Below are 22,176 nucleotides of genomic sequence, written 5' to 3'. Positions count from 1 at the left end.
CGAATCCCATCCGCGTCCGCCGGTTCGTGCGTCCGCGCACATCCGCGCCGCCGCCCGCGCCCGCGCCCACGGCCATCCACCGGACCATTTTCAAGTTTTTAAGTAAATAATTGAAGAACACAAGTGCATAATTTTTTATATTTATGATTTATTGTGATCAAAATTGTACTATTTTACATTAAATAGAACTCATTTTTTTTTTAAACTAAACAACATATAATTATTTCTTCCCTGTTATTGTAATACAATAACATCGTCATCTTAATTCCCTGAATAGTTTTAATTGTTTTTGTTTTTTTTTCGTTTTTGATACTCTTGTTACACTGTTAAATTTTTTGTTTTTGTTGTTGTTGATAACAGCATTTCGTTTACTAAACTGTGTTATAATGTCGGTCGTATTCTGTCATTTGTTAAACCACGTGTGTTGTTCAATTAGTTCTTAAAAATCGTGAAAATGGAAAGTGATGATATACTTGTTTAGAATATAATTCCGGGTTTGAGGAAAACCAGAAAATTATTACATATTCCAACAGAGGGACAAATTTATAAATTTAAATATTCTCAAAATAATACAAAATATTATAATTGTTATCAAAATGGATGTCCCGTCAATATTGCCGTGGATTTGAACAATGCAATACATTGCCGTAAAACAAATAAAAACTTAGTGCACAACCATGAGGCCCAAAATGAAGTTATAAAGAAATTAAGTTTAATTAACTCTATTAAATTCGAATGCGCTAATAGAATGTCATTGAAAAGGTCAAGTGTTCGTCAAGTGTACGATGAGAATTGCAAAAAGGCTAAAGAGTCTGCTCATTTGGTTGAATTTGGGAAAATGCGAAGGCAATTAATAAACATAAAATCGGAAGCCTTGCCAAAAGCACCTCAAAATTTCCATGACATAATTTCAATTTTTGAAAATCCAGAAATTCGCAAGAATTATACAAATTCAAAATATGACAATGATTTGCCATTCTATCGTGGTACGGTGATTGAAGAGGATTTCGGTTACTCAATTTTTGTGTCCCCTACAATGTGTAACTCAATAATGAATATGCCTACTGGCGAACCACGTCATTATTTAATAGATGGGACTTTTGGTGTAGTACCGATACGTAGTTCCAATAGCTTTAAGCAGCTGCTAATATTTCATATTGCTCATAATGAACATGTAAGTATATTTTTTTTAAATATTGTTGCGGTTAAATTAATGTTTGTACATTTTTTTTTAGACATTTCCTTTTATCTACATTTTAATGTCAAACAAATCTTTGAATGCATATATCCATGTACTACAATACATCCAAAGTAATATTTTTGACATGAAGCCCACAACATTCACCACGGATTTTGAGTATGGCTTAAGAAAAGCATTGTCACAGATTTATCCACAAACAAAATTAAAGACATGTTGGTTTCATTTTACACAAGCTGTTCGAAGGAATGCTTCAAAACTTCCTAAGTTCATGTCGAAAATAAATAAAGATAATGATGCAAAACAATTGTTTCGCAAATTTCTAATATTACCGCTGTTAAAACCGGACGATATATTAATTGGATATCTAAATCTGAAAAATCATGCTTTGAGTTATAATTTAAATAGCATTTTTGAACAATTCATAGCATATTTCGAGAGACAGTGGATTAAAAAGGTATATTCCATAAAATATTTAACACTCCCGTTTTAAGAAATAACATATGTATGTACATACATAAGTATATGACTTCTTTCTTTTTAGGAAGGCGCATCAAAATTCTCCGTTTATAACGAATCCATTAAAACTACAAGCTTAATAGAATCGTTCCATGGGCAATTGGGTAAATACCTTTCGAAAAACGGAAGATTTTATAAATTGATAGACCATTTACTAGATGTAGATGTGACAAAATCAATTGATTTTAAAAAATCATTGGACGGCAGTATTTCAATATGTGTAGCAAAATTAAAAAGGCAAAAAACGCGAGAAAATTTGATTAAAACTATCTTAAGAAATTTGGAAAATGGTATAATCAGTGTGAACGACTGTCTTAGCCAGTTAAGTTATAACTTATATAATGAGGTGTCTTTGAACGCTTTGAATGACGACGACAGGTGTTGTTGAGAATGATGAGGTTGATCCAATAATTGATACCTTACCATCTGTCCTGCCTTGCACCATTGAAAATACTTTGACATGCATTATTTGTTATGAAAAACAAAGAAATATATTGTTATTGCCATGCAGTCATTTTAAGATTTGCAGTGATTGTTATGAAAAATTGGACGCGGAAAAAAAAAGGAATTCTGTGTCAACTTTATGTCCAGTGTGTCGCACCATTGTTCAAGAAGCCAAAAACATTTTTGACTAATTTTCTTTCGTTTATTTTGATTTGGGGTTCTTTTTTTGAATTATTATTATTCCATTAATTTTTCTTAATATGAAAATTCGTTGTTGAATTATTAATGTTCTATTAATTTTTGTTAATATAAAATTCTTTTTCTGAATTATTTATGTTCTATTAACTTTGGTTAACGTGAAATTTGTGTGTAACTATTCAATAAAATACAAAAAGAATTAAAATATTATTGTTTCATTAAAAAAAAAGAAAGAGCAATAAGGCCTTTAAGGCTTTATTTCTCTTTCGAAGTGTAATAAAGCCTTTTTTGAAATAAAGGCCTTATTTCACAAGGCGCTATTGCACCCTGCCGTCACCTTTACTTACAACCCAGCCTGACCCGAAATGGTCAATGAGTTGATGCCGGGGCAAAGCGCAATAGATATACATGATGTAGTCGCAAGAGTCTTTAGACTAAAAGTTAAAAAACTAATGGCTGTGATTAATAAAGGCCGACATTGACAAAACTCTCCATGACATTATTGTAAAAAATATGATACACGGTCCATGCGGACCCGAAAATCCACAGTGCCCCTGCATGAAAGACGGAAAATGCACAAAAAAATTTCGTCGCAAGTTAGTGAAAGAGACCGTTCACAACGACCACGGATACCCGCAGTATCAAAGAAGAGCGCCAGCAGACGGAGGTCGAACAGCAACCGTGAAGCTTCGAAATGATAGCTACGTTACTGTTGATAATAGTTGGGTAGTCCCCTATTCACCAATTTTATCAAAAATGTTTAACGCCCACATAAATGTTGAGGCATGCAATATAGTACGCGCCATCAAATATATCTGCAAATATATAAACAAGGGTAGTGATCAAGCTATTTTCAATTTTGGAAATACTGATCTTGCGCATCCCGTAGATGAGGTACAAACTTATCAGTCTGGTCGGTTTGTCAGCAGCAACGAAGCCGTGTGGCGTCTGTTAGGATTTCCGTTGCACGAAAGGCATTCCACCACGAAACATCTCAGCGTGCATTTAGAAAATGATGAACGCGTTTATTTTAATGAACACAATTTCCACGAACGGATAACTACTCCGCCAAAAACCACTCTCACTGCTTTTTTTGATCTTTGTATCAGAGATGAGTTTGCAAAAACTCTTCTTTATGTCGAGGTGCCGAGGTATTATACTTGGGATGAAGTAGGAAAACTTGGAAATGCCGCATTCAAGGTACTTCTGTTCAGGATTGGCCTGGCGTCAAATCTGGAGATGCTTTAGGACGAGTTTATACAGTTCATGTTAGTAACAAAAAAATACAACACACAAGCTTATTCTACATTTCGAGAGGCATGTGAGGCAAGAGGATTACTGGAGAATGATAACCATTGGGAAGTGACACTGGAAGAAGCTGCTCAATGTAGATCAGCAGACAAGATGAGAGAGCTATTTGCTCTATTAGTAGCGACATGTGGTCTTTAAATCCTCAACAATTGTGGGATAAATACAAAAATGATATGACGGACGATATATTGCACAGATTACATGAGCAAAATCCCAATGTCAGGTACAGTGATTTAATGAGGGTCTGATAAAAATTGAAGACCAGGTTAAAACAATTTTTGGAAAGGATTTATCAGATTATGGAATGAACAGACCACAGAGAACCGAGGAAATCAGTAGCAATTGAATACGGGAACTAGATTACGATACTGCTTCCTTACAACAACAATTAGAAGAATCTGTTCCATGTTTGAACCCAGAACAAAGGTTAGTATTTGACAATGTTGTCAAAAAAATCGAAGATGGCGAAGGTGGTTTGTTATTTTTGGATGCTCCTGGAGGTACGAAAAAAACCTTTCTTTTAAACTTGCTTTTAGCCCAAATCCGAAAAGGTAAAGGAATTGCTGTAGCAGTTGCCTCTTCCACTCTGCTCAATGGTGGTCGAACGGCACATTCGGTGCTTAAACTGCCATTAAACTTGGCCCATGAAGAAATGCCAGTCTGTAATATAAGTAAAAACAGCGAGCGTGGACGTATGTTGCAGCAATGTAAATTATTAGTTTGGGATGAGTGTACCATGTTCCATAAAAGAGCAATTGAAGCTCTAGATCGGACTTTGAAAGACATCAAGAGTAATCCAGATATCATGGGGGGGATGGTGGTACTTTTAGCGGGCGATTTAAGACAGACTTTGCCGGTTATCACTAAAGGTACCCCTGCAGATGAAATAAATGCCTGTTTAAAAGCGTCAACGTTATGCGTTTCTGTCTACAAATATGAGAGTGCAACTACACAATCTAGACAATATGCTGCTGCTCTTCTTAAAATTGCAGAAGATCGTATGGCAAAGGATGCTAATGGCATGATTACATTGGATCGTGAATTCTGCAATGTGTGCATAATCCAGATGATCTAAATAACTTCGTCTATAGCGAACTGCTAACTAATATGAGGAATAGAGAATGGTTATGTGAAAGAGCAATTTTAGCGCCGACGAATGAAATGTTGGGACAGATCAACGAGCAAATTATGTCACGCGTGGGAGGTGATATTGTTGAGTTTTTCTCTGTAGACACTGTAATGGATACTGAACAAGTAACATCATACCCTGTAGAATTTCTTAATTCTTTAGAACTGTCGGGAGTACCTTCACACAAACTGAGGCTGAAAGTAGGCGTTCCTATCCATTTGATGCGGAATTTGGATGCATCATGACTGTGTAATGGCAGACGGTTGCAAGTAACACACCTCGGTCGCAATATTGTAAAAGCAATCATTATGACTGAAATGGCAAAAGGAGAGAATGTTTTAATCCCCCGTATACCTGAAATTCCAACAGATTTGCCATTCCAGTTTAAGAGATTACAGTTTCCGTTGAAAATCGTATTCGCTATGACGATAAACAAAGCTCAGTGGCAAACATAAAAAGTAGCCGGAATTAATTTAGAAAATAGTTGTTTTTCTCACGGACAATTATACGTGGCTTACTCACGTGTTTCAAGTCCACAGAATCTCCATGTGTTGGCCAGAGAGGGAAAAACAAAGAACATAGTTTACAAAAATGTACTGCAGTAATAAGGCCTCTTATTTTTAGCTTCCTACATTATTATACTACTTTCGTTAAGTCAGTACTTCCTACGCAGACGATGTTGCGGATGTCATACTGTCTAATATCGGTGGTTGTCAGGTAGCTAGTTAGTAGTTGTTAAACCGATTTACATTATTTACTTTTTATATTTAGTAAGGAAACATTCGGAGCTATCCATTATGTGCTTAGGTTGCTTTTGAAGAAATTTTGATGTGAAGTTAAGGACCGGAACACGATAGCGGGACATTGTTGCAGGGGGACTTACAGCCGAGGGAAAACGAAAAAACTTATGCGGACGAAGTCGCGGGTAAAAGCCAGTAAATATATAAACGATCAAGACTAATCGACAAGTTCAAATCCGGGTGACTTGCGTCGAAATTGAGATATCTTAATAAAACTTAGTGCACATGTTTCTGGGCATCATAATTTAATCGAATCACTGCCACGCTCACTAATCATCATTAAGCAAAACCCTACACAGTGCCATAACTAAGCACTAAATTAAGATAGATAACTTTAATTTTTCATAGAAGATAGCAGAGATAAGAGGCACCTGTGGGCTAAAAAAAAATGGATGAGTTGGATGATAACTACACCACCTCTCCATCGTTACTGATAAAAACCACTTAGAGCGCGATAAATCAATAACTAACATTATTGAAATGTTAGGAAACATTAAATTTTACTCCCGAGATGGTATGACCGGGCTTAAAGCAACCGGAATAAAAAGTGGACAATGGGCGTGGCACCGCCCACCTTTAAAATCACATATTTTAGGGTCTGCTGGACCGATTTCAACCAAATTCGGAACAGGATATTCACGCCACATTATCTTGTAACAGTGCTGAAATAGCCAAAAATGGACTTCAACGAAGCCTACTTTCAATATAAAACAATTTCAAATACGATATGAGTCTTTTCTTCCCAGTATACAAATCAAAAAGCAATAAATAGAGTATACCACCTTGTGATCAAAAGTTGTTAAAATCAAACAAAATCTATTCAAGCCCCTAAGTTCCAAATACTTGGACCCCAATACCGACAGCTGACTTTTTACCTCAAATATTGGTCAATGTGTCAAATATATAATCGAAATTCAGGTAAAATCCTTTCCTGACAATGGTATGGCTGTGTGCGGTTTGAATCGGGTCTATACTCCTCTTAGCTCTCATATACCTAAAACAAAGATTTTTGAGCTTCCGAGTAAAGTCACTCGCATACCGCATTTATCGACCAACATGAATTATCTCAATGAATCTGAGAGAGCGTGTTTGACTGGTAACAGTATATTTGGACGACCCAATATAACAAACATATACGTATAACATCTGGCTGATTTTACTCCATATGATTAATGATCGTATGTAAGGTACCTTAATGAATCTGAGGGAACATTTTATTAATAGTGTGTAGTATAGATAAAATCGAGTTTGGTACCACCACAACCTTCCACTAATTACATATACATAGTGATTTTCGGTTTTCCAACAAATCTTATGTCGCAGATGTCGGTCCGTATATGAGTGATTTTGCTGGGATTCCGATCCTTTGACCGTTTGTACCTTAAGGAATTTCCCTGGCTTTGATTTTTGCAAGTTGCAAGAGTTTCAAATGTTCGGTTGCACCCGAATATAGGTCTTCCTTACCTGTTGAAACTATTAGCAAGAATGTCGTGTATTGAGTTTCATTATGATATCTCAGCCTTTTCACCAGATATAGCTTGCACAGACGAAAATACTCATGGACAAAAGGACAGGCATACAGTCACTCGGAATTCAACTCGCCTCGTCATCATCATCATTTATACATAAACACACATCAACCTCGATTAGTTTTAGGTGATACACACATTCGTTGGGCAAACAAAACTATTATAGTCGATAGTATTTCACAGTCGGATAGCAACTTTTAAAGCAATACAAACAAATATGTATTTAGGTGTGCAGTCCATAGTGCCACATAAAGACTTAGCAAGAGTAAGCCTTTCCCACCCAAAAGTCCAAGGAAACTCACCCGCGAGAGTTTATCATCAAAATTTTTATTGAAATTGAATTCGTGGTTGATTAATTAATACTCCACTTAACACTTTACCCGCGTTTTATTGACCTGTGATATAGAAATAATATACTTGTATGTATATATTTTTATAATTGGTAAAACCATTCTCTATGATCATCTTCAACTAATCGTTAATATAAGTTTTTTTTTTTAGATTTTTTGAATGCGATGCGGTTCCATGGAAGAGAACAAGTTAAAGTATGGCTATTATCAATTTTGATGGTTCACAGCGCAGTTGCCGGGAACCCAGATGCAAAAAGACTGTATGACGATTTACTAAGTAACTACAATAAACTTGTTCGACCTGTGGTAAATACGACAGATGTTCTTAAAGTATGCATAAAGTTAAAGTTGTCACAACTCATAGACGTGGTAAGTATTAAGAAAAGCAATAGTTTTTGGTATATTTATTGTGTTAAGATATAATTTATATTTGTATAATAGAAAACCCGACTACTTAGCTGTGGCTTAGGGATAATACATTAAATTATATAATAGAAGAAGCAAGGAAGGGCTAAGTTCGGGTGCAACCGGACATTTTATACTCTGGCAACTCAGAAGAATCAAATCCAGGCAAATACCTTAAGGAGTAAGCCGTCGGAGAATTGAGTCGTATGTCGAAGTTCACGCATTTACTTGGGAATGGCCAGAAACGATTATTTTACATATGGCTCAAGCACCTCACGACTTACGGTCCTTGATCAAGTAACCTCTGGGTAGCCTAAGAACATCCGTTTCAAGGCGAGCTAAAGTTAGAGGGCGAAACATCCCTACATAATGTTGTGCGCTGTAAAAAACAGGATCGCATAAGAGACCCCCCTCTTGATGACGACCAAAGCAAACGAATTAAGGATTACGATTTAAGGGCATGCACCTGGAATGTCCGGTCCCTTAATTGGGAAGGTGCCGCTACTCAGCTGGTTGATGGCCTCGTTAGACTAAAGGCTGACATCACACCCATCCTAGAAATACAATGAACGGGACAAGGGCTGAAGCGAGTAGATCCTTGTGGCATTTACTATAGTGGGCATATAAAGGAGCGAAAATCTGGTGTGGGATTCGTGGTGGGAGAGAGACTCTGTTACCGAGTACTGTCTTTCACTCCGGTGAATGAACGTCTACAGCCACAATCCGTATCAAAGCGAAGTTCTTCAACATATCGCTGATTTGCCCCACGCCCCGACGCCCTGACGGAAGAGAGATACCTTCTATGAGCGCTTGGAGCGCACCTATGAGAGCTGCCCCCGCCACGATATCAAAATCGTGTTTGGCGACTTTAACGCCAGAGAGGGCAAAGACGGTTTCTTTGGCACTACGGTGGGTAAATTCACCCTCCACGATGAAATATCCCCATATGGGTTGAAGCTGATCGACTTCGCAACAAACAGAAGGAAAGTTCTATTTCAAAGCTTCTTTTGACAGCACGAAAATGAGCTGCTTTCATGCCGCGATGTCTGAATTTGGTATCCCTGCCAAACTAATACGGCTGTGTAAACTCACGTTGAGCTCCGTCAGGACCGGGAGGACCTCTATGAGCCCTTCGATACCAAACGAGGTTTCAGACAAGGCGACTCCCTATCGTGTAACTTCTTCAATCTGCTCTTGAGAAAATAATTCTTCCTTAGAACTTAATCGAGCAGGTACAATCTTTTATAAGAGTGATACTGATTTCATTGACCTCAACACCCACGCTGTTATTTCTGCTTGATTCAGACTGGACAAGGAAGCAAAGCAAATGGGTCTGGCAGTGAACGAGGGTAAGACGAAATATCTCCTGTCATCACACAAATAGTCGTCGCACTCGCGACTTGGCTCTCACGTCACTGTTGGCAGTCATAACTTTGAAGTTGTAGATAATTTTGTCTATTTAGGAACCAGTATTAACACCACCAACAATGTCAGCCTGGAAATCCAGCGCAGGCATGTTGTCCGGATGGACAAAAACACCCAGCTCTGAAAGTATTCGATGCAGTACCCGCCGGGGAAAGCAGAGGATGAGGAAGACCTCCACTCCGTTGGAAGGACCAAGTGTAGAAAGACCTGGCTTCGCTTGGAATATCCAATTGGCGCCACGTAGCGAAAAGAAGCAACGACTGGCGCGCTTAACTCGGATATTTTTCACACATTGACCGATATTTTCGGTCAAAAGTCAACCATAGATTCTGGGGCCAAGATATTCGGCACCTAGGGGCTTAAGCACTTAAGGTTAGATTCGGACAATTTTTGGTCATAAGGTGGCATACTTTAAAGGGATTATTAGTGCAAAATTGTATCCCGTTGTATCAATTGCTTCTTGATGTGTGTAGCGGAAAGTGAATGAATCATTTAAAATTGTGCTATATGGAAAGTAGGTGTGGTTGTTATCCAATTTAGTCCATTTTCGTTCTGTGATATAAGAATATAAAAAGAATGTCACCTACTAAATTTTGTTCAAATCAGATGGTCATGTCCTGAGGTATGGGATTTCAGCAAAAAGTGGGCAGTGCTACGCCCATCGTCCAATTTTCACACCGGTTTCCATAACGCCCTCTCATACCATATTGGAAGTAAATTTTAACGTTTCTGGCATATTTAGTTTTTAATCAATACGCTTCAATAGTTTTTAACAGTTGTATGAGGAATGAACGGGCTTATCTTCCGATTTTATACATTTTCACCCGTCGGTGGGAGTTCTTATAATATCCAGCTGAGCGAATTTGGTTATTGTACCTTTAGTGGTTTAGGAGATATGTACATTAAACTTATTAGAAGGCGGTGCCATGACCGCTTTTTAGAAATTTTTGGCCCACAGGTGCCCTACTGCAATCTTCTGGACCTAATTACAGCTTTATATCTTAATTTAGTGCTTAGTTTTGGTACTTTATATGTTTTCTGTTAAAGACGATTTGTGGGCGTGGCAGTGGTCCGATTACGCCCATCTACGAACTCGTAATATTTTTTGTACTAAGGAACCTGCGCACTAAATTTCATGAAGATATCTCAATTTCTACTTAAGTTACAGCTTGCACGGACGAACGGACAGACAGATATACAGACGGTCACCCGGATTTCAATCCTTCTCGTTATCCCGATCATCGTGGTTTTAGGTGATACGTACAACCGCTAGGTGAACGGAACTATTATACTCTGTAGCAACAGGTTACTAAAGTAAGAAAAATATTAAATACAGTGTACTTTTATTTAGGATTAAAATTTAAGAGTAATAGGAGTTATAAAAATCTAAGGGGTTGGAAATGTGAATATGAAACCAATACTTCAAAATTGTTCATACTATAAAAATTATTGCAGAAGTAATACTATGCGCAAGTCAAGATAAAATGTTAAACAATTACATTTTAATAATCTTATATTATAGGTATAAACAAATTTGAAAGATGTTTGAAGATAATAAACATTTCATATTTAAATTAATATCTCGATTGGTAAATACTCGTATGTCTTTAGCTAGCACAAATTTATATAAGGGCAATTCACAATCTGGTGCAAATGGACTTGCATATTTGCAATTGCAAATTCGCTGTACATTTTGTTAGTGTTACACTATCAACCAGATTGCACCAGATTGTGAATTGCTTTATAGCGTTTTCTTTTCCTACGAAAATGTGTCTGCCACATGATCGAGCTGTCAAATGTTCGTTTTCGTTTCTAAACACTTTTTCAAGTTCCATTGTTCTCTTTTCAAAATATAAGGGGGATTATTTTGCTTTTACAAGATTGCACGATGAGCCAAAATGAAAAAATCCTATACCGAAATATGCAAGGGCACGAGAGCACCCATTGCAGAATCTAGTGGTATGTGTGCTGAGTCGTTTTTTAAAAACGCCACACACTTCTGAGAAACAAAAACTTGTTAATTTTATAACTGACCCCCTTAATGTACATACATATCTCCTAAACAACTAAAGATGTAACAACCAAATTTACTAAACTGGAATATTATATTCTTATAATTCTACCGACAGTATGAAAATGGATCGAATCGGAAGATAAGCCCGTTTACTCCCCATATAACAGAACTGTTCAAAACTACTAAAAGCGCAATAAATCAACAACTAATTACGCCAGAGACATTAAATTTTAGCACCGAGATGGTACAAGAGAGCTTTATGAGAGCCGGTGTGAAAATTGGGCGATGGACTTGGCTCACTCTTTTGTGCAATCTCCATATCTCGGAATCCGACCAACCGATTTCGACAAAATTTGGTACATGGTATTGGTCTTACATTCTTATGTCAGATCAAAATAGACGAAATCGGCCAACAACCAAGCCTACTTCCCATATAGCACAATTTAATAAATATAACGGGATAAAATTTTGCGCTAATAACTCTTTGAAGTATGCCACCTTATGACACGGCCTTGTGTACCGAATATATGTATCAATGGTTGACTTTTGGCCGAAAATATAAGTCAGTGTGTGAGATATACAATTGAAATTCACACGGAAACCTTTCATGGCAAGAGTATTCCTGTGTATAAAAAATAGGGTCAATAGTTCCCTGAGCCCTCCTATACCTAATACAAAGATTTTCGACTTTATGCTGTATATCGGCCAATGTTTGAGATATCTCAATGAAAATTATAGAACATATTATACTCGTAACAGTATGTCATTGTGCCTAAAATAGATTACAATTGGGCAAAACAAAAACTTGACATCCGAGAGATTATGCTCCGTATGATCCGTGATTGTACGTGAGGTACCTTAATGAAACCAAGGAAACACTTTTTTAAAAAGCTATATGTCATGATAATAGATAGTAGATTGGAGGGTCGATGCCACGCCCAACTCTCATATACTGAGAATAATGACTTTCGTCTTTGTAACAAATCCTATGCTGAATTTGTTGGTCAGTGTATGAGTTATATAGATCCTCTAGTTGACGTTTTACTTTTTAAGGTATTTCCCTGGCGTTGATTCTTTTGATTTTGACTTTTCCAAAAATTTTAAATGCAAAAAGTTAGTAATTTTAGTAATTAGTTTTAATTATTTTAAGTAATTTTGACATAATATTTTGAAGAGCCTTTGTGTATAAGCTTTTATCGAAGTTCAATGCCTTTTTTCAGTTGTGTTTCTTAATATGCTACCATGAGGTTAATGGTATTATTACCAGGAAAATACTACATTGCTCTCATATCGTATTAGAGAAGTTTCCAATTTTATAAAAACTTATTCGAAATGTCTTTCTCGAATTTCACAACGATTAATTTGCTTTTCATATTTGAAGATTTGGCAACACAAGCCTACCATTTAATCGTAAAGTTTGACATTTTTCATGATATGCATCTTCAGAACATTTGTGTTGCTTACAGTAACTTGAAATAGTTTTCCCAACCAAATAAAAGGAATTAAACCGTGAACATTGCATAGATGAACTTAATTCAGTTTTTGACGATGAAGTTCCATCAAGGACCAGTGTTTATCGATTGCATGGTAAAGTCAATTGAGGTCGTAGATCATGACAATACATATTTCGGCAAGGTCTTTAAAAATTAGTTATGGTTCCGGATACTATTGATACTGAACGCAAACTGACAGTGCAAGATTGTCATGTGACTTATCGTGAGAATGAGACAACTATGGCCATTAGTGGGACTAGCATACATTCAATATTGTATGAACATTTCACTTAAAAAACACATTGTTTACGTTGGATTTGACACAATTTGTCGATCGTATCATGTGGTCGAAAGAAGTGTTAAAAATACGATGAAGATGCTTCGAAACACGTCTGTGGCTACGTGGAAGGAATGAGCCCGAAAGTAAACAACAGTCGACTATGTACGTGTTTCATAATGAGCTGAATCCAACAAAAGTTGTTCACGCTCGAACCATTTCCACGTAAATGGTTGCCTGTTTTTTTCGAAAAACTGGTCATATCGCAACTATACCACTGGAACAACGTAGAACTGTAAGTTCTGAGGGGTATACAACTATTTGTTTGCCAGTTGTCTTTCAAGAAATCAGGAAAACTGACCGCTTAATCAACAACAACTCTAAGCACAACTTCTATGTACAGGGTGGGCCATCTAACGTTTTAAATTTGAATTATCTATATTTCGACATTGGAAACGTCAAATATCATTCGGAAAGTGACAGATATTCAGTAAAAAGTCTAAAATTTACTAAATGGGTCGCTATTCACTAGAAGAAAACTGGAAAACAGTTCGCAGATTGGGCAGAAGATCGTTTGACCGAGGAAGGTCAATTTTACCGAAAAATCATCTTTTCGGACGAGGCTCATTTCCACCTCGATGGTTACGTTAACAAGCAGAATTTGCATTGCATTTGGGACACAGAAAACTCGCACGTAATCGTCGAGAAGCCAATGCACCCAGCACGAATCACTGTATGGTGCGGATTTTGGTCTGGTGGGATTATCGGCTCATTTTTCTTCGAAAATGAAGAAGGAACCGCAGGAACCATCAATGGTGGGCGATATCGCGCAATGTTAACCGAATTTTTCTTCAAGCAAATTGAAGAGGAAGACTTGGACAACATTTGGTTCCAGCAGGACGGCTCTACGTACCATACAGCAAACACTACACTCAATCTTTTACGCCCTATCGTCGAAAATCGCATAATCAGCAAAATAGGTGATGTGAATTGGCCTCCCAGAAGCTGCGATTTAACTCCGTTGGACTATTTTCTGTGGGGAGCTGTTAAAGATAAATGTTACGCCAACCATCCAGAAACAATTCGACATCTAAAGTACGAGATTCAAGCTGCTGCAGCTCCATAAGGCCTGAAACCATCAAGAAAGTACTCCATAATTGGGTGGGTCGGATAAGCTACTGTAAACTCAGCCGTGGTGGTCATTTGTCCGAAATTGTTTTCCACTAATAAATTTCATAAAACAACCTTTTAAATAAATGATAGACCTTTGAAAATATCAAGCCGTTTTTTTTTATTGACTTTATAAATTTAAAATTTTATATGGCCCACCCGTTGGTAATCGACAGGTTGGACGATTCATACTATAATACGTGACTAAAATACGTTATAAAAGAAACCAGTGACTACTATCGTGCGAGAAAAAAATTATAAGGATTCGTCAGAATAATATTCCCATATATTAGAGAGGGTCGATTTTTTTCTGTAAAATGGCGTATGTGGCAAATGTTCTACAGATCATTCTGAACAATTTTGCCCAACAGACTATGGGTCTAAAACCGGTTTAAAGTTAGATATATTTAGGTGAGGTTTAATTTTTTGGAATTATAGAAATTTCTATTTATATTTGTCAAAACATCTATATTGGACAACTATGTCACATATCTACCGTATAACCGATTATTCATATATTTTATTATCCAACGTTCTACTTTTAATTGAAAATCTCAGGCGTATTTAGTTATTTACTTATAACGCTTTTAGTAGTTTTGAACAGTACCGTTATACGGGGAATGAGCCGGGCTATCTATCATGCGATTTCATCCCTTTTCACACAGTTCTTAAATAATTCGATAAGCAAATTTGGTTGTTAGTCCAGTCAAGACCAAAATATATTGTGGAGTATTCCTAATGGGGAAACCACGTTAAAAAAAGCGCCGTGTACACTACCTCATGGATACTTTTGACATGTCATTTGCAATGACGGATCCAAGGCCTGCACAAAAATACAACTTGCTGGGAATTAATGCAAACTTGAGTCATAATTTAGCCTATTTTGACTGGACTAAGTTGTGACTTTAGTGGTTTAAGAGATATACATATATGTACATTAGGGTGTCCGTTATTTCTCAAATTTACTTTAGAGTCTGCAGCGCCCTCAAAATTTTTAGTAAATGCCCTAAAAAAATTATGGAACCCATATGAGCTCTTAATATTGATAATAACCCGTGCCGCAACGACGATTTATTTCCCATTTAAATAAGATGAGGTTTTCGCACTTTTCGCAATTAATTTTATCTTTGCGAAACCAATTGATACACTGCTGCGGCACCGAATTATTTTTGTAGGAAATTGAACGTTCTACAAAGTTTCTCTGAAATTAAAAAAAAAAAAATCGAAATATTTTTATATGGTTCGGAGCTAAAATAAAATGCAAACATGGACAAGAAAATGTAGTGACAGATGCCCATCCGGACAAATTAAACGCAAGTGTTGATCTCTCAAAGCTTTCAGCAGAAATTTCATGAATATGAATCATAAACACTGTAAAATCACCACTGAACTCATTAAAAATACAAACCGAACTGAAAACTTTCTGGAAACAAATACATCCTCGCCAAAATAATAAGACTTCACAATCAAATATGTGAATAATAATACATTTATGAATAAATCTCTAGTAAATTTGTATTACATCTTAGTTTTGAATATCTAAATTTTCATAAACATAACTAAATTCATACATATATATAATATTATGTGCACTTTATACTTCCAACATATGTGACCTGATCTACGGAAAGGGGGCTTCGGTGTCAAAAAAAAAGGAGAACAATTAATGAGATAACGAGAAACTGACGATTATTTTTAACAGCTTTTCCCAGAAAACTAGTTTTCGCACGTTAGCTCCCTTTTCGTAGACCAGGTCACATATTTCTAATTTGTCAAAATTTAAAATTTATCAAGCATTTCGTATTCTGTTAAGATGTCAAATAGTCTAGACCAGGGATGGACACATTTTTAGCCAGCAAAGTACTAAACAAAGTGCGAGGGGATGATGAGGGGAATATGAGTTTACGGAGGGAAGGGCATAAAAAGTTGCCAAGAAAATCAATTGCATTCCTACGAAACTTGATGTAAATCGCAGAATTAGAGATAAAGAGATGTCCAACTCCTCTCTCATTGGAAGTGAGAGATGAATTGCTAAACGTCAAAACCTCCTGAACTCGAACAGCTGATCGAGCTCAAGAGTTTTTAACGTTTAGCAATTGGAAATGAGCGATGGCCATATTGAAATCTTAGCAAAAAAAAATATGTAAACGGAGAGATTTGTTGCGTTTTCAAGACCACTTATAAAAAAATTAAAACAATGAATATTAAATGAAGTTGTGAAATAAAATTGCATTTGATGAAACATTTTGTAATGTAAAGCATCATAGTAATATTTTTAATCCAAAATTATTAAAAACATTTATTGATTGAGAGCTAAAAAGCTTAAATCCTTTTATTGGGTACTGAAATGTCAAAAGTCAGTTGCTTTAACATACCATTAAAAGACTAAAATAGTTTCTTTGTATATTAATTAACCAATATACAATAATTTTTATTCGTACTAAATGTTGGGTGTTTTAATTTAAATGCCCAAAAATTATTATTTTGTCCAATCTGGCCATAATGGAAAATGTTATAAAAAACGCTAATTTTGAAGCGCTCTCACACTGGAATAAGTTGGACATGCCTTTATCCCTGGCAGAATGGTTGCGGCAATACTGACATTGTACACAAATTAAAGAGCGGAAATTTACTTCATATCGGAATTCTGCAGTTGTATGAACAAAAAGAGGTAAAAATATTTTGCAGCTTTTAGAGTTTCGCATAAATGTTTGTTTTTATTTACCTTTGTATGGTGGGAAATTCTAATCACTGTTAGGGAAAAATTATATAACTTATACTTGTATCTAAAAACATTTTTATTTTATAGGAAAACAGCACATTTTAAAATTTCACAATATCATATTGTTGTTCCTATTTTGTTCACACCAATGTATGTGTGTATATGAAACAAAAATGTTAGTGGTGATGATGCTAGTTTTAAAAATTCATTTTAGTTACAATTGGGAAATCTTTTCTCAAGTTGTTGACTTTTATACGTACATACATATGCAAGGCCGTTTGTATATCTACATACATATATATATATAAAAGAAAATATACTTGTGACCATAATATATATTTTCTTTAAACATATTGTAGCTCCATTTAATGAAAATGCTTATATATATATGATTTGTGATATTTTCAGTCTGGTTGTTTAACCAAAACATTCAAAAAATTGAGGTTTTTTTTCTGTTGTGGGCACACAGACAAGACGTGTAACATCTGGCAGCACTGTTTGTCAGTTATTCTATTATTTCATTATCTTTATATTCTTGGAAATTTACAGTTTCAACTGAATTCTAAGCTTTTAGTTTTAAGAAGCGTCACTTCTTGTACAGACGCCAACAAGAGAAGAAGACTTTTGAGTTATCTTAATAAATAATCATTTAAATATTAAATGTGGTGTTTTATTACCGCCACATAATTGGTGACCCCTACGACTGAACAGCACACCATAATTGGTACAACTACAGTGTAACAACGCTACATCACCTTGCCGCCCAGTTGCGCTTACGGGGCCGCGCAACTGCAACTGGCGCAAACGGCCAACGCAATACGCCACCTGTACGCCTACGGCCTCGGCAGCGGACAAGATATCCAAAGGGCGTCCAGCACCGATCTTACGGGCCTCTCCCCAGCCATCATCGAAGCGCTAGCCACCACCCAGGCGCCAGCCGCCGGCAATGATACAACAACCTACTACGTTAGCGCCAGCAATTTGTATCAGGACAAGTTGATTGCCACCACCACCGGTTATCGACGCATTCGGCTGGCGCAAAAACATGGCCACAACCATCAACAACAACAACAGCAACACCCCAACAACAGCGCAGTAACAGCTACAACAGACGCTACAGTTGCAGTTGCCGCTTTAACAGCTATATTAAACTTAAATCTTAATCACTATCTTTTCAACAGGACCTGTCGCTAGAGCAGCGCACATAAGTACAGCACCGCTTATCTACCAGCAGCAACAGCAACCGCCACCACCACTACCACAAACTTTGTAGCAGCAGCAATCATCGTCATTATCTTGCTAGCAACAGTTCCTCCATATCCTGATGTACGAACTACCCAACTTCTGACCTCATCATCAACCAATATCACAACCTCCGACCACATATCAATTGTCGCAGGCACCACAAGCCGTCATCATGCAACACGCACAACCACAAATGACGCTACAACCACTGCAGCACATATCAACGGTACATGTTAGCACGACACATATTAACAAATGTTAAGACACACATACTATTACACCAACATTCCTTAGCGCAACATAACACCTCGTTATGTTAAGGCATAGGCATCCAACATACATCCAACTAATAAAGTCGCTGACGTTGCGGCATGTTTAACTCCAGACTATGGGAACGGACGGCCAGCAACACAAATCTAGCAAAACGGTGGGAACCACAGAATCAGCACTTTTGGTCACGTAGCAGTAGCGACAGATTTAGGGCTAGCATTAAGATTGATAAAATGTAAAGTTTAGTTTTTAGTTGGAGTTGAAGGAATAAAGGAGCATAGTTCCCGAAAATATATTTCTTGAAATCAACCGTTTGTGTTTGATTAACTGATCGACATCATTTAGAGTCCACAATGTATCGCTTCATCTGCAGTGAACTCGGCTCAACGCACTTTGCATCAGTCGCCACCTCCACGCTACATCAAGTGCACAACGCCACAATCAGTCCCTGCGCAGGTTGCCAACCGGCCGCCGCGCTACGCTTCAACACCCTACATTTCGCACTACCAACAACGGTAACACATCACCAACTATTCATTTACGACCGCACATCGAGTACGAATTTCCTCGTCGACAATGGCACGGATTTCGTCAACTCCGCTTTCTCGTAAACTCAAAATAGTAACTCCTTTTCGACTGCAAGCTGCAAACGGTAGCAAAGTCGGAACCTACGGGGATAAGGCGCTCAACTCAGTCTCACACGTTTAGGCTCCTATGCAACCGTCATAGCCCTAACCGAAAACTGCACAACAACCACTTAACCATACCAATTGGCCAGTGACAACAGTACGCCGCACAGCCGTACAGTCACCAAGCAAATGAATTCTCTACATACATCAACCAGCCTAACTGCACCAAGCACCTGGACTAGGATCTAGTAAAGGAACTCAACCTTAAAAAAGTCCAGTAGGACTTCATTTGAGGGGGAGTACTGTGGGCACACAGACAAGACGTATCACATCCGGCAGCACTGTTTGTCAGTTATTCCATTATTTCATTCTGTTTATATTCTTGGAAATTTACAGTTTCAACTGAATTCTAAGCTTTTAGTTTTAAGAAGCGTCACTTCTTGTACAGACGCCAACAAGTGGTTATCTTAATAAATAATCTTTTAAATATTAAATGTGGTGTTTTATTACTACCACACTATTATTGTTTTGTTAAATTTTAAAAATCTAAATAACATCTGGAAATGTATTACAATAACAATACGCGCTTTAGAAAGGGAACACATATTTTCAAAAAAGTAAAAAAGCATCAAGTAAAAATGTATTTGCGCGGCATTATTAATTGAGAGTAACTAATCACACAAATAGAATAAAAACGCTAATGGCTGAAACAGCGAATTCCACTTCTGCCTTCGCTCGGAGCGGCAAGCGTTTTTTCTTGTTTTCATTCGAACAAGGTTGCCATTGCTCAATACGCATATTATCAGTATATATATTTATAAATAATAGCATTCGATTCTGATTTTGAGTTAGTTTAAGAAAATTTCAAACATATTGACCACAATTTTTATAATTACTACGGTATATTGAGAGTGGCAACCCTGCGCTGTGAGAGAGCAATCTGCTGACTAGTTTTTACGGGGAAAACCCCAAATCGATGGAAATTCGAATTGGTTGGCTAATAATTTACATTGCACTCTCATAAGATTAATTTGGGCATATGTGTTTGCAGAAATTTCTTCTTCTGTACTGGCGTAGACACCACTTACGCGATTACAGCCGACTTGACAACAGCGCGCCAGTCGTTTCTTCTTTTCGCTATGTGGCGCCAATTGGATATTCCAAGCGAAGTCAGGTCCTTCTCTACGCGGTTCCTCCAACGGAGTGGAGGTATTCCTCTTACTCTGCTTCCCCCGGTGGGTACTGCTTCGAATTCTTTCAGAGCTGGAGTGTTTTCGTCCATTCAGACAACATGACATAACCAGCGTAGCCGCTATCTTTTAATTCGCTGAACTCAGTCAATGTCGTCGTATATCTCATACAGCTCATCGTTCCATCGAATGCGATATTTACCGTGGCCAATGCGCACAGGACCATCTTTTTCGCAGAACTTTTCTCTCGAAAACTCGTAACATCGACTCATCGGTTGCTGTCATCGTCCAAGCCTCTGCACCATATAGCTGGACGGAAATTATGAGTGACTTATAGAGTTTGGTTTTGTTCGTCGAGAGAGGACTTTACTTCTCAATTGCCTACTCAGTCCGAAATAGCACCTGTTGGCGAGAGTTATCCTGCGTTGGATTTCCAGGTTGATATTGCTGGTGGTGTTTACACTGGTTCCCAAATATACGAAACTATCTACATCTTCAAAGTTATGACTGTCAACAGTGACGTGAGAGACAACTCGCCAGTGCGACGACTGTTTGTTTGATGACAGGAGATATTTCGTCGTACCCTCGTTCATTTGCGTGGCCTCCTTGTCCAGTCTGCAGAAAGCAGAACTAATGGCGCTGGTGTTGGGGCTGATGATATCAATATCATCGGCATACGCCAGCAGCTGTACACTCTTATAAAATATTGTACCTGCTCGATTAAGTACTGCAGCTCGAATTATTTACGACAGCAGCAGATTGAAGAAGTCGCACGAAAGGGAGTCGCCTTGTCTGAAACCTCGTTTGGTATCGAACGGATCGGAAGTCCTTCCCGATCCTGGCAGAGCGTTTGGTGCTGCTCAACGTCAGTTTACAAAGCTGTATTAGTTTTGCGGGGATACCAAATTCAGACATCGCGGCATAAAGGTAGCTCCTTTTCGTGCTGTCGAAAGCAGCTTTGAAATCGACGAAGAGGTGGTGTGTGTCGATTCTCCTTTCACGGTGGGTTAATCTTTCACACAATATGCTCTATAGAACCTTATACGCGATGTTGAGGAAGCTTATCCCACGGTAGTTGGCGCAGATTATGGGGTCTTCCTGAATTGGGCAGAGCACACATAAATTCCAATCGTTGGGCATGCTTTCGTTCGACCATATTTTACAAAGAAGCTAATGCATGCTCCTTATCAGTTCTTCGCCGCCGTGTTCGAGTAGCTCGGCCGGCAATCCATCCCCCCCACCGCTTTGTTGTTCTTCAGGCAAATAATTGCTATTCGAACTTCTTTATAGTCGGGCAATGGAACGTCTGCTCCATCGTCCTCGATTGGGGAATCGGGTTTGCCTTCTCCTGGCGTTGTACTTTCACTGCCTTTTAGCAGGCTGGATAAGTTTTCCCGCCATAATTTTAGTATGCTTTGGGCATCGATTACTAGATCACCTTTGGGGGTTCTATAAGAGGATGTTCCGGTCTTGAAACCTGTTTGAAGAAACAGGGGTTCATAAACTGAACTTATTATTGAAATTACTTTTTATAAGGAAGTTGAAAGAAATAACCTGGTTTGTTTGATATTTAACGAACAAAATAAGAAGTACAAGTAGGTTATCTGATTTAAATTTTGGTACAGTAATGCGTGTAGCTATAACATACATAATATATGAGATTAAACCAAATATAGAATTTATTATTTCAAATAAACTAAATTTAATCCTGTTATAAAGACATATTAAAAACAATGATTACTAAAATAAAATATTTATTATACTTTTCATTATATGTCTTACATTTAATAAATTTGTAGTAATTATAAAGAAACTTAAAATTGTTTGGCAATTTTACAATTATTACTCACAGTCCAAC

At 37.4% G+C, this 22,176-nt stretch overlaps 1 protein-coding gene across 1 annotated transcript; it reads left to right on the top strand.

The window, feature by feature from the left end:
- Positions 1–278: 278 nt before the first annotated feature.
- Positions 279–18,466, top strand: LOC126764688 (uncharacterized). Its single transcript, XM_050482340.1, has 6 exons — positions 279–1,174; positions 1,236–1,655; positions 1,743–2,097; positions 4,207–4,723; positions 17,752–18,079; positions 18,179–18,466. Exons 1-6 carry the CDS (start codon positions 749–751, stop codon positions 18,464–18,466), a joined length of 2,334 nt encoding a protein of 777 aa, XP_050338297.1. The 5' UTR covers positions 279–748.
- Positions 18,467–22,176: the final 3,710 nt, after the last annotated feature.

Source organism: Bactrocera neohumeralis, unplaced genomic scaffold (genome assembly GCF_024586455.1).
Source record: "Bactrocera neohumeralis isolate Rockhampton unplaced genomic scaffold, APGP_CSIRO_Bneo_wtdbg2-racon-allhic-juicebox.fasta_v2 cluster09, whole genome shotgun sequence".
Lineage (NCBI taxonomy): Eukaryota > Metazoa > Arthropoda > Insecta > Diptera > Tephritidae > Bactrocera > Bactrocera neohumeralis.
The sequence above is the reverse complement of the archived record's forward strand: the minus strand, read 5'-3'. Positions and strand labels throughout refer to the sequence as shown.